At 44.3% G+C, this 13,678-nt stretch overlaps 1 protein-coding gene across 1 annotated transcript; it reads right to left on the minus strand.

Annotated features, from left to right (window-relative positions):
- Window positions 1-1,651: 1,651 nt before the first annotated feature.
- Window positions 1,652-13,155, minus strand: FGF3 (fibroblast growth factor 3). Its single transcript, XM_084632664.1, has 3 exons — window positions 12,409-13,155; window positions 9,442-9,545; window positions 1,652-2,444 (listed from the first exon to the last, which is right to left on the minus strand). Exons 1-3 carry the CDS (start codon window positions 12,674-12,676, stop codon window positions 2,112-2,114), a joined length of 705 nt encoding a protein of 234 aa, XP_084488790.1. The 5' UTR covers window positions 12,677-13,155; the 3' UTR covers window positions 1,652-2,111.
- Window positions 13,156-13,678: the final 523 nt, after the last annotated feature.

Here is a 13,678-nt window from a genome sequence, read left to right on the forward strand (position 1 = left end):
ATATTTTATCCCTTTTTACCCAGCTCCTGAATTCCCTATGTTATAAGCTGCATCATTTTTAATGTGTATGTGTTTTCGAAATGTTTTTGATATAATGGAAGCCCAGAGATCAAATAAAGTTTTGATTGGCCATCTTTCTTATTCAGCGATAGCTTTTCTTCTTTGTGAGTGTAATAAAGTGGGGGTGCAGACAAGTGTGGATGAAATGGACAAGGGAATGAAAGCTTACAAAGGTGCGATTATGAACTCACATGTGGAGGTTGGATTGAGAACATACTCTGTGTTCAATTTATGGGCCAAATACTCCCCTCTCCCTCATGAAAATCTCTCATTGATGACAATGGCAGTTTTGCATGAATTGTCCTTAAATGCCTTATTAAATGGATAGACCAAAATAGCACCTATTAATATTTATTTACTGAACAGTCTGATTTGTTAAATAAATGCTTTGGTGTCTTTACTGATTTTAATGGGCCAAACTTTCAGAGTATCCACAATTCTCAATGAAATCAACACTCCCATCAACTTCAGTGGGAAGAGGTTTAGGATCTAAGTTTGAACAATGTTTGAACCCATGTCTGAACAACTTTCAAAGAAAAGAATACCTGAATCCATTTTACTGGTTGTACTGAATCCATTGCAGTCTCTTGCACTCAGCTGTGCTATATGTGGGCTTGACTTGCCAAGGTGCTGATCACCTTGACTCCCATGCTAACATAATTTCAACATACTGATTGATAAGATTACTGTCCATGCATACCAGACACTTCTAAATCAGAATATTGCTCTGTCAATCTGATCATATTACCTGAATGCAAAGTTCCACTTTTCAAAACTAGGTATAAATTCAGAATAAAACATGACACAAACACACTTAACTTTGCAAAAGTTCACTTCCAGATTCAAATCAGAAATTGCAACTGACCCCATTTCTATAAGAGATTGAACCAAAGTCCAAGATCACTGATCCAGATCTGGATTTGAACTTTGCATCTTGGATCTATCTCTATTCAAAATACAAGCATTTTTAAATAATAATAATAATAATAGAAAAGCCATCTTAAATCTGTTTTTGCATAACCAAACTGATTATTTTGCTGTACTGGTTAAAATATATTAACTCCCAGAACTAAGATTTTTATATAGAAAACAGGTCAAAGAAAATGTTTGATCAAGGATCCTCTCCTGAAGGCTAATTTTCCCAAGGTACAACTCCCAGTTAAGTTATTGACTTCAGTAGGAGTTTGGGGTAGCAGTAGCAGACCCTGAGTTCCCATTCCCTTATAAGAGAGGTTTCTAATGGAAATTTGGACTCAACTTTAACATCATATTCTAGTCTTAAAGCAATGAATAAGATTCAATGTATAATAAACTGGTTTATATGGTCTTCCAACCCTTTATATTAGTAAAGCTTATATCCTTTATCAAGCTTCATAGAAAACCATTAAATAACAAGATCAGATGACCTCATGTTTTAATTAAACAAATTCTAGAACACCATAACAATGTGTAGCACTGCTGAAATATTTCAATTCAAAGTAATCTTACAATTTCATGTTAAGTTAATTTCAGGGGAGAGAAAATGAATGATACTGACTTTGTCAAAACAAAGGTAAAAATAAATACATGTAACTTACAAAATAAACCAGTTCTGAGATTTCTGTACTCCATTATAACTTGAATATAGTCCTGTACTGGGAAACTATTGAAAGGATTATAAAAGTGCTATGCTTTCTTTCAAGAAACAGGTGTAAAATGTTCATAGGAGAGAATGGTTCACTGGGGGAATACCCCATTGGAAGAACATCCTAAAGTAAGTTAGAAAAAAAATTAAATTAAGGAAAAGAAAAATGTTAAAGGCCATTGACAAAATTATCACATCCATCTAAGTGACATTTGAGTGTACCTCAATTTATGTTACTTGTTTTTAGCACAGGCAATAATTCTAAAATATCTAAAAGTAAATAGGTTTGATGTGACATCCAATTATATATACATTGTATCAAGAATGTCCCTGCTGATATGTCATACAGTCACAGCTGTTTGTTTTCTAGTCACACTTCGAACACTCTTTGCTTTCAGTGCCCACCCCAATCCCCCCAAGGAATTCATTAGTGTCCTCTCCTTCTTCTCTGATTCTTACTCGGAGGCTTCAGTAGACTCTCTCTGTATTTAACATTTGTGTGAAATAGCCGGACCATTTCATGATCTTTGTTATCCAGTACCCTGGGCAGAAAGAGAGAGGATTTCTGTGTCCTGCGGGTTTTAAAGCCCCTTCTGGGTCGGCCTTTCCCATTGATGGAGACATACCAGAGTCTCTCGGCACTGGCTTTGCGTTTGGTGTTGGCTCCATTGGGCACTGTCCGGTACAGGCGAGATGCGTAAGTGTTATAGCCCAACTCATGGATCCTTTCCACAAACTCGCACTCTGCATTGTAAGTTTCCTGTAAAGCAAACACAACAACCATCAGCTCCAGAAAGGTAGCATGGACAATAGCTGAGCATCCTGACTAGTGCAGGAACAGGACTTACAGAGGGGTCAGTTGATTATTAAACAAAGGACTGCAGCATATAGAAGAGGAAACATGAGATTAGAATGAGAGAAGGATGGTATAAGAGGGATTCAGAACAGAATAACAGCATCTATCTACCTTTCTATCTATCAACAAGGTCTCACAGTATCAGAATATCTAGCAATTCACAAACTAATATGTGAAAAACATTCACAAACTAACCTGCAATAGAAAGGGACAATAATTCAAACTGTTACCTTTTAAATTGCTATATGTGTATATCTATGGATTTTTTTCCTCTGTAGATGATCTTTGTTGATTTATCACTAATCATAACTATCTTGCTATTACCTTGTGCTCCCCCAGATCTGTTTATTGTGTCCACCTGTTGTCTCTTTTCTTATACTTGGAACATGGGGAGGAGGTGACCAGCCCTCTGTGGAGAAAGAAGTGGTTCGGGACTATTTAGAAAAGCTGGACGAGCACAAGTCCATGGGGCCGGATGCACTGCATCCAAGAGTGCTAAAGGAGTTGGTGGATGTGATTGCAGAGCCATTGGCCATTATCTTTGAAAACTCATGGCGATCGGGGGAGGTCCCGGATGACTGGAAAAAGGCTAACGTAGTGCCCATTTTTAGAAAAGGGAATAAGGAGGATCCTGGGAACTACAGGCCAGTCAGCCTCACCTCAGTCCATGGAAAAATCATGAAGCAGGTCCTCAAGGAATCAATTCTGAAGCACTTAGAGGAGAGGAAAGTGATCAGGAACAGTCAGCATGGATTCACCAAGGGCAAGTCATGCCTGACTAACCTAATTGCCCTCTATGATGAGAGAACTGGATCTGTGGATTAGGGGAAAGCAGTGGACGTGTTGTTCCTTGACTTTAGCAAAGCTTTTGACACAGTCTCCCACAGTATTCTTGCCAGCAAGTTAAAGTAGTATGGGCTGGATGAATGGACTATAAGGTGGAGAGAAAGCTGGCTAGATTGTCGGTCTCAATGGGTAGTGATCAATGGCTCCATGTCTAGTTGGCAGCTGGTATCAAGTGGAGTGCCTCAAGGGTCGGTCCTTGGGCCTGTTTTGTTCAATATCTTCATTAATGATCTGGAGGATGGCGTGGATTGCACCCTCAGTGATTTTGCAGATGACACTAAACTGGGAGTGTTAGATACGCTGGAGGGTAGGGATAGGATACAGAGGGCCCTAGACAAATTAGAGAGTTGGGCCAAAAGAAATCTGATGAGGTTCAACAAGGACAAGTGCAGTGTCCTGCACTTAGGAAGGAAGACTCCCATGCACCGCTACAGACTAGGGACCAAATGGCTAGGCAGCAGTTCTGCAGAAAAGGACCTAGGTGGACGAGAAGCTGGATATTGGTCAACACTGTGCCCTTGTTGCCAAGAAGGCTAACTGCATTTTGGGTTGTATAAGTAGAAGCATTGCCAGCAGATCGAGGGATGTGATCATTCCCCGCTATTCGACATTGGTGAGGCCTCATCTGGAGTACTGTGTCCAGTTTTGGGCCCCACACTACAAGAAGGATGTGGAAAAATTGGAGAGAGTCCAGCGGAGGGCAACAAAAATGATTGGGGGACTAGAACACATGACTTATGAGGAGAGGCTGAGGGAACTGGGATTGTTTAGTCTGCGGAAGAGAAGAATGAGGGGGGATTTGTTAGCTGTTTTCAACTACCTGAAAGGGGGTTCCAAAGAGGATGGATCTAATCTGTTCTCAGTGGTAGCAGATGACAGGACAAGGAGTAATGGTCTCAAGTTGCAGTGGGGGAGGTTTAGGTTAGATATTAGGAAAAACTTTTTCACTAGGAGGGTGGTGAAGCACTGGAATGGGTTACCTAGGGAGGTGGTGGAATCTCCTTCCTTCAAAGTTATTAAGGTCAGGTTTGACAAAGCCCTGGCTGGGGTGAGTTAGTTGGGGATTGGTCCTGCTTTGAGCAGTGAGTTGGAATAGATGTCCTCCTGAGGTCCCTTCCAGCCCTGATATTCTTGATTCTATATGCTCTATTTGTTATGTGCTTGTGTGTATGACATCCATCACAGTGGGGCCCTGATACTTGTTTGGTGACTTCAAGGTGCTATGGCAATACACATTAATAATAATAAAAGAATGCTGTAGAGGTTCAGAAGGTCTGTGTTCCCAGTTTGAACGTGGAACTGGGAAACAGACCTTCTGAATTCTAGTCCCAGCATTGTCACTAACTCACAGGGGATTTGGGCAAATTGCCTAATCCCTTGAGTTCAATTTTCCCATCTGGAAAACAGGGACAATACATTTGTCTCAAAGAATTATGAGGATTTATTAATTAATGCCTGAAAATCACTTTGAAGATGGAAAGTGGGGTAGAAATACTCAGGCATATCATTACAATTTGTTCAGTCAAGATGAAATTATTAGTTTGCTTGCATTTCTGGACCTATAATTATATGTCTGTGCACTGAAAATATAATTCTAATTTCCTGGTGCTTATGTACTATGGACATTTTGAAACTATTAAAGAGAGAAAACTGTGTATCTTGATGATGAACTATATATTAATAGGTAGATGCAATACACCTGTGGACTATTACAATGAACTGAGTCCTAAGTAACAGTTGCCTTTAAACTTCCTTAATATCTGTTTGAGGTTAAGGAGGTGTGTGCAGGGGTGGTGGTGCCCAGAACAGGTCTAAGTTCCGTCCCCCCGCACACACACCTGCCTTGTTAGCCAATATATATATATTTTTAATTATGTAAAAATGTGAGGGCTCTGGGGTGCGGCTGGTGATGCGGGGTTTGGGGTGTGAGAGGAGCTCAGGGCTAGGACAGAGGGATGGGGTTTGCGGGGGTGAGGGCTCTGTGGGGGGGCAGGGCTGGGATGAGGAGTTTGGGATGCAGACAGGCTGCCCTGGGACTGCGGTCAGAGAGGAGGACTCCCCCCAGCCCTTTCCCCGGAGGTCTGGGGGAGGGACCCCCTCTCCCCCACTGTCAGCACACTCACCTCGCACCACTGTCACTGCACGTGCTCCTAGGGCCCCTCTCAGGTCCAGGAAGCCCCCTCGCCTGCCCTGTGGTGGGTGCCAGGGGGGAGGGGAGCTGGGATCACATGTGTGCCTCCTCCCCTGCTGCTGCCCCTCACTGTAGCCTCACTGGGGGTGAGGGATGGGGCTGTCCCTTGCCCAGCATAGGGCAGGAGCAGTGACTGCAGTTGGAGGGGCCCCCTGTGCTGGTGGAGGGTCCCACCAGAAAAGGGAAGGGTCCGAGGCGGACGGGCAGGGGCAGGGTCAACCTGCCCTGGCACTAGGGGATGGGGGGGGCACTAGGACTCTATGGTGGCAGTTGATGCCGGCAGAGTGGAGTGCAGCGCGGAGCTGCAGGGGGAAGCCACCAGCTTGAGGCAGGGATGCTTTGGGGCCCAGGGGAGTTGCCCGGGGCAGCAAGTGGGGTCTGGGAGACACTTGAGGGAGGTGCGTGGGGGTGACAGGTGGGCTGGGGGAGAGACCTGGTCCCAAACATTGGTGGAGCCGGGCACCGAATATTGCTGGAGCCCGGGCACCATGGGCCCATATAACTTGACGCCCCTGGGTGTATGTACACTTCAACCTGAATGGTCCTCTGAAACATATAACTCCTCTTACATGACAAAGAGTTATACAAACACACATCCTTCCTGGGACAAATATGCCCCTTCATGCCATTCCCTCACTATAGCAGTGACAAGCTCAGTATGTCAGATCCCATACATGCTGTTCACTTAATGTATGCTCACTTTTTACATGAGACACAGAGATTTGTCCCTTTAGCTTTATCCTCTATTGAAGGATAAAAATGGGGTTTGAGAAATCCCGCATGAGTCAATGCCTTCGCCTTGCTGTGGACAATAGAAATTGGGTATTGGGGTTTTAGCTCCTAAACATTCAGGCTAGATTTGGAGGAACATCCTCCACATTGCTAAGAAGCAAAGTCCCTTCTTTTCTTTGCCATTCTCTCAACTTAAACAGGTAATATTTGTAGAACATAAAAGCAGAAAGGAACCTCTACAGCATTCTTTGTTGAACTTTTCCCTAGAACCTCTTCTTTAGAGGAAGAATTCTCCAGTAGTTACAGCATTAGCTTGGGACTTGAGAGACTTACGTTCAATTCTCTGGCCCTCCACAGACTTCCTGTCTGACCTTGGGCAAGTCACTAAGGGCCAGATTTTTAAAGGTATCTACATGCCTGAAGATGAAGGTACGTGCCTGGTGAAATTCTGAATATTCCACTAGGCATCTCCATCCTTGGACAGCTAAATGCCTTTAAAAATCTGGCCCTAAGTTTCTCTGTGTCTCAGTTTGCCGTCTGTAAAATGGTAATGTTATTGCTGCCCTATCTCATAAGGATGTTGTGAAGATAAACACATGAAAGAATATGAGGTTGTCAGATACCATAATGATGCGGGCAGCAATAGGTAGAGTTTTCTTTCTCTGCTTCTGTTCTTCCTCTCCAATTTTATTCCAGAGTAATTCTTTCAGAGTAAAGTCACTTTTATTTTGGAACAGAGTGTCCACAGAGGGAGTTATTCCAGAATAGCTATAGTGGAATAGTTATCCCAGAACAGAACAATGGGGATAAGGGTTGGGTTTTGGAGGGACTTGGCAGGTCTTACCTGGGACTAAGGTCAAAAGGAGTGAGCCAGAGCCACTAAGGGAGTCCATAACAGCTTAGCTGGCCAATTGCATTGGTTTGACCAGGATGGACTGTGTGACCAGGATGGACCTTTGCCTCTCTTTGCTATCCTAAAGACTTTCAGATTCTGTGTGCCAGCTGACTAATAAATTGTTACGCTGTTTTATACAAGCTGCCACTGCAAATACTCACTGGAAACATTGTGCCTTGAAGGGGGTACAGTACAAGCCTCCTTCTGGATTTACTGCAGGGAGCCACAGAGAGAGACAGGAATCAATGGCACTGAAAGCCCAGTCTTGGAGGCCATGGGCCTGCCCCTGTGGAACTGTGTGAACCCTTGGGGTTCAGAATACTAAAGGGGCACTCCCAAGGGACTGGTTCCAGACTGTGAATCATTCTAGTCAATTTCCCCATGTATTCAAGCCCATGGTGTGCCCTCCTGGTCTGAATTGTTGCCTGTTACTTGCCCTATGAAAAGGAGAAGTGGGAATGCAATAGCTTTTCCCACTCTGGTCCCTTCCCCTATAGAAGAGAAGAAGTTGTGAACTCTACCAGGAGTAGCAAAGACAATTTTTCACAATTCAAAGGAGACTTTTGCAGCTGATTCCATTCCCGCTGGAGCTGAGACCAACATGGGGCAGCCACAAAGTGGCTTGCTTGCCTTTCTCACACTGAAGGGAGAAATCCAGGAGGGAAGGCCTCTCAGCCACCTTCTGTGGCTTCTCTCCATCATAAGAGATTAACCTTTTTTCCTTAGGAGTCTGTTAGCATCATTTAAATACCGCGTGGGGAAAAAATATCTACTCTGAACAAGGAAAAGTAAGAATTTACTTTAACATCTTTCATTCATTTGGGATGGACTGCTTTTCTGAGTTGGTGGAAGAGCACCATTCTAGAAAAGGGGTGCTCAATCAATGCCTCTAGGTGGGAGCACAGGGCTAGCCCTGTTTCTGCTGTGACATAGAGCCAAGAAGGGGTACATTCCACTCCAATGGTTTTTCTTTGGTGAAGCTACTTGTGACACAAATCCACTATACCAACAAAGAACCATCATCCTTACACACAATCCCTTTATAAAGCCCCAGTGGACACTACAGAAAGCATCCTGTAAACATTCACCAGAAAATACTCTTGAGGTGGTAGAGGGAAATACATAAATATATTAAGTTAGTTGAGAACTCCCTCTCTTTTGACGGTAATTGCGTTATGTAGGCTGCATGGCCATGGAAAAGCTCTCCTAGCTTAAACGTATCATATTGCTCAAATCAATAGAATTACATGTAATAACTAGGTGAGGAAAGCAAGTTCCAGGTAGCTATATTTTACCCTGCACATTTTTTCTTTTAAAATCTGCTTTCGTATCTCAGGATTCCTGGGGAAACCGTACAGTCTAGTTGCTACATAATAATAGTTTGATCTCAAGATTGCCAGAGATTCAGTCAAAGACATTGGACCAAATTCAAAGTTGATGGATCATGAAGTGGTGTAAGTTACATGTTGGTAAATAGTTCTTTGTACCTAAGTGAGTGTAAAGGAGTCGAAGCTGAGGTATTTTACACCAAGGGTGATGTTCTGGCCAAACTGAAGTCACTGGCAAACTCCCATTGACTTCACTAGAGCCTGGATTTCACCCTAAAAGTCTGGAGGAAAGTGTAAGGTTAAAGTAATGGTTTGAGGGGCTTACTTTAACTTACACCTTCTTATCACTTTTTGTAGTTGCTTTTCCTGCTATATCTCTGTCTTCTGACCCCAGCTTGAGTTCTCTTACATTTGCTTGGGGCCCAATTTTGTACTCTGTAAGAGAAATGGTCCCATTGACATCAATGAAGGGTTTTCTAGTTTTTGACTCCCTTCCATCTGACATTTACACCTACTCCTGCTGTCAAAGATATATTTAATATATTAATTTGGGCCATTGTGAATATATATTGATATCATATTTGTTTCTGGTGTATTTTCTTGCTTAATTTTGTATAACCCAAAAACTTGTCAAGAGAATCTTAGCCTTTGCCAAATAAATTATTTTTGTTTCTTTGGCTGTCCAGGCAACAAGAAAAGTTAGAATACTTAGCACTTTAAATGCTGTAGCAGAAAGGTGCTATCAATCTTTTTTTTCTATAAGCATTTATTCATAGCAGATAAACCTTGTCCACTCAAGATAATAGTGCTCCTTCCCCGCATCCCCATGAAAATTACTGACACCCAAATAGAACATGTTTCCATTTCAGTACAATAGTTAAGGTGCCACTGTCTTAAAATAAAACTTACTGAAGCATAAAGTCTTCCCCTTTTGTTCATGGCCAGGTAGCTGCTAGAGAACAACCCTTTGATGGCAACGACTCCAACATCAACTGCAGTTATCTCTAGAATACCTAGAAACAGAGGAGAGATGGGTTGTTCCCCTTCATATGTAATTTTCTGAAATACATCCGAATAGCTACTTACCTCCAGAATATGAGTTTGCACTTATAACTTATACACTCAAGAAGTTATACTGTAGTCATGTACATAAAACAAGACTAACATAATTAGACAATACAAAGAAAAACTAATGAGATGGGAATCGTTGGAAACTGACAGTAAATTCCTACTTGTTTGATTGAGCTTCAACTATTTTTAAAAAGGAAAGATCTGACATTGAACTGCAGGTTCACCGAATCCTATACGTATATGTATAAAAAGTTTAAATCCCCTTTAATGCTTTTCTGAGGGATACCACAGCGCTTGACTTACTGAAACCAGTCACAAAGCTACCCACTTCAGGGCAATGCTCTTTCTGAGGTCTCCAGAGGGTAAAATGGAGTAAGACGGCTGCATCTTAGAACCACATATATAATCATGAAAGGAACTTGTCATTTAGAAAGTTGACGTAGTGCTTGAAACAAGGACAGTATGAAAATAAGGGAGGAGATATTTCAGCCCTTAGAAGATCGTGTCTAATGCACTAGACAAGGGGGTGGGGGAGAAGCCCAGACAGCCTCCCAAAGGGTTTACATCCCGCCAAAGGATGCTAGGTGCAAACTATCATAGAACTCGTGTAAGGGACGAGGCGGTAGTAGGTGCTGTTGTGATACACGTGCAAACTTATATCTTGCTTTTGGAAGCTCCCAGTTCAGCAATTCTGGTGTCAAAGCTCAGTACTCTCTGTAACGATCTAGAAGCCGGATGTAAACCCAGGAGCGTCTTTTGACAATTAGAAAACACACACAGTGCTCAGCCTTCCTATTTCGCGGAGTTCAATTCTTGGTCTGACCTCAATCTCGACAAATACGTACAGCTGTTTTGAATCACCCGTCGTTTTGCCGTCGACTGAGCTCGGAAGAATGCCTCCTAAAAGTCTTTGATAACCAGAGGGTTTTTTCTCTAGGAAATCGTGGTTTTCCTCTGTGCACTTGAGCCAGATCTCGGAGGTCTCCCGGTCTCTGCGCGCTAAGGAGAGCAAGGGCGTAGGTTTCCCCGGAGGAGCATCCTGGGCTCCAGACACCCAGCGTGGGATGCTTTACACAGAAATAATGCTGCACTTCCTATCCCGGGGAGTGGGAAGAAAGGAAAGTCCCGGATCTCTGGGGATTTAAGGTTCCGCTGTGAGAAGAAAGTTGTTTCCTCCCCAAAGCATCTTCATGGGACCCCGAGTCCACATACCGGCTGCAGTAGCTCCACTGGCCTGCTAAGAAAAGTATTTGAACATCCCGATCTTTCCTGCTCTCTCTCACTCACAGCCCTTTGCTCTTGACATATCCCGTTTCATCTCAATTACCGCTGATTCCCCGCACATTGCCAAGGGGGGTAAAAGTCATTTAGTCTATACCACCTCACATCCCCCCCAGGAGGAGACGAACAAGAAGACTGGGGGCGGGGAGACAGCACACGGAGTGAGGGGGGAGAACTAATCCGAAACCCGGGTTGAGACTGAAGAAAGCCATTGGATGGTCTGCAGGCTCCTCAGGAGTCAGCACTGGTCCTAGCTTGGTGACAGGGAGCTGCGAGGGAGCTTTGAAAGGAAATGTGAGGAGAGATGCCTGCAACTGTAGCAAAGATGGTTAGACAAAGTGACAGTTGAGTGCAGGTAGCCGTTGCCTCGATCCTGGTTTATCCCCCTTCTGGACACACAAAAGCTGCTTCCTACACTTACTGCTACAACCAGGGGGACTCAGCCTGGGTGGGGTGTGTCTGTAAAGAAGGTGTACAAATCAAAGGGGGCTTGGGACACAAGTTGCTGCATCTTAGACCTGAGCTGCTTGTTCAGAGCATGGAGAAATCTGGGGCAAGAGAACAGATTTAAACCCCCTCCCCCCCCCCACACACACTCAGATGCTTTGGTCAGTAGGCCCCCTCCTATCGCCAAATCAGAGGCAACTTGAAAAAACAATTTTGTTTTGACTTTTTGGAAGTCGGGGGGTATGGGGGTACATTTCTTTCCCTTTGTCTCATTCGCTTTTAGCACAAGCCGCTGAGCAATTCCGTGGGTGGGTGTGGGTGTAATTCTGGAAGCTGGTTTAAAATTAACTAGTTATTAATAAGTGCGCCGATTCTGGAGAAAAAGGAGGACCAGATCCGACTCCCATTGATCTCAGCCATAATTCTGCCATTGACTTCACTGGGTCGGGTCCACATCTGTATTTCTCCCGTCTTGTGCCTTGCATGTGGGCAGAGGAGTTTGGAGAATACGCTGCATGAAAAGGGCAGGGGGAAGGAAGGAGAGAGATGGGCTTTGTTGGGTAGTATTAAAGATCCAACAAAATCCAAACCGAGGAACTCTTGGACAGAAGTGTATTACTCTTACGGTTATTAGCAGCTTCGGAATTAGTTGTTTCTGCCAGTGTTATCGGGGAGGGACAAATGTGTGCTGCAAAGAAATTCCAGCTTTGCAAGCAGATCAGGGCAAAATCTTGCTGAATTTGAATCTGGAAAAAAAATCCTAATAATAAAGGAGCAGATTCTGCCACCCTAATTCCCCTGGGGTAGCACCTTATTCCTCAAGCAATCCTATGGAACTCAATTAGGATATTCCGGGAGTAAGACGCCCTTCAGAGCAAGGGTGTCGGAGTCTGGCCCCCCGTGTGTCTGTTTCACTGTCACTTCACTCTAAACAGCCCCAAGCTCGTTAATCGCCTTGGTTTCTAAGGTTAGACCTGAAGGACAATTCAATGGGTCAGAACGAATAGTAATTGAAAGCCACCCTGCAAAGCTAATAGAGGAGGAAATGGGCAGGGGAGAGGCATGCACAGTACTTACTGAAGACGCTGTTTTTCTCCAGGGTGCCGTTGATTTTCCCATTGGAGTGGATCTGGAGGTGATACTTAGTGGCACAGTAGAGCTTCCTGCGCCTGGGTGCTCCCCCGAGATGCTCATAGACCCCGCCGCGCCCCCCAGCATCTCTGCGCAGCCTTGGCTCACACGTTTGGCCTTTGGCACAGTAAGGTACCTTGGGCACCTCCGCAGCCAGCCCTTGGGACCAAGATTCCTGCAACAAACTCAGCAGCAAGATCCAAATTATAACCATTGTGGCATGATGGCCGCAGCCCTTAGTCTGCTGGGGAGATCAAGGCTTGGCGCAGATGACACCAGGGGTCCCATTAAAGAAGTCTTGCTAGCAGCCCTTCAAAGTTGCAAAGCACACACTGATTCAAATCGTGAAGCATTGGCAAGTTTTTTATCTGCCTCGATCTGTCCCTTGTATCTGTCTTAGAGCTACTTAAATCAATAAAACACGGGCAGAGACCACCGAGGCGTCCCAGCTGTTTGGATTAGATGGAGCTGCAGTGATCAGAGTTCTCCTTGGGTCTCCAGCTAGACAGACTGCACGCATGAGAGAGAGAGAGAGAGAGAGAGAGAGAGACCCACTGAATTTCAGGAAGAGACTGTGGGGAAAATTCGTTGATCGACGGAGCATTGAAATAAAGGAAGCTTCCTGCAACAATAGCCTGATCTGCGACCAATTGATACAAAGCGGGGAGGCAAAGGTATCAGTCTTGTGTGAACTCCCAGAGTGCAGCCTGGATAAAATTACACAGCATCACACAGAGAGAGAGAGAGAGAGAGACACACACACACACACACACACGGTGGCTTCTTGCGGATAACCGCATCACAGAGAGAGGGGGGAGGCAGCAGCAGCAACCCAGCTGAGGGGCAGAGAGCTGCTTCTGCCTTGGTTTCCCCCTGCTTTGAAAGATCCAAAATAGAACAATTATGCGTCTGAAAATTATGCGGTGAGGCGCTCATCCCTGGGGTCTGTCACTTCTCCCTGGCTACTCCCTATCGCAAATCACAACACATGACCGCTGGGATGACTGATGTCCAACTAAAACAACTTGGGGAAGTAACTTTTTACAAATGCACATTTTAAAAAGGGAGCATAATAAAAGGGGTTCAGACACTGGCTGCTCGGGTGGCTGAAGGGAAAATACGTATTAAAGGATTTCACTGTCAGTCTTTAGTGACTTAAACGTCTTTCTTCCCTTTGTCCTGAACGCTGAAAGAAAACAGTTATTAGTAAATCAAT

The sequence above is a fragment of the Lepidochelys olivacea genome (genome assembly GCF_965140295.1).
Source record: "Lepidochelys olivacea isolate rLepOli2 genome assembly, chromosome: 6".
In the NCBI taxonomy this organism is placed as follows: Eukaryota; Metazoa; Chordata; order Testudines; family Cheloniidae; genus Lepidochelys; species Lepidochelys olivacea.

Excerpts from the sequence above, each read along its gene's own strand:
- FGF3 (XM_084632664.1), bottom strand. The coding sequence starts at position 12,676 with ATGGTTATAATTTGGATCTTGCTGCTGAGTTTGTTGCAGGAATCTTGG. Across the intron at positions 9,546-12,408 it reads GGAGAAAAACAGCGTCTTCA|GTATTCTAGAGATAACTGCA; the intron begins GTAAGTACTGTG and ends CTCTGTTTCTAG. Across the intron at positions 2,445-9,441 it reads GGGGAAGACTTTATGCTTCA|GAAACTTACAATGCAGAGTG; the intron begins GTAAGTTTTATT and ends TTTGCTTTACAG.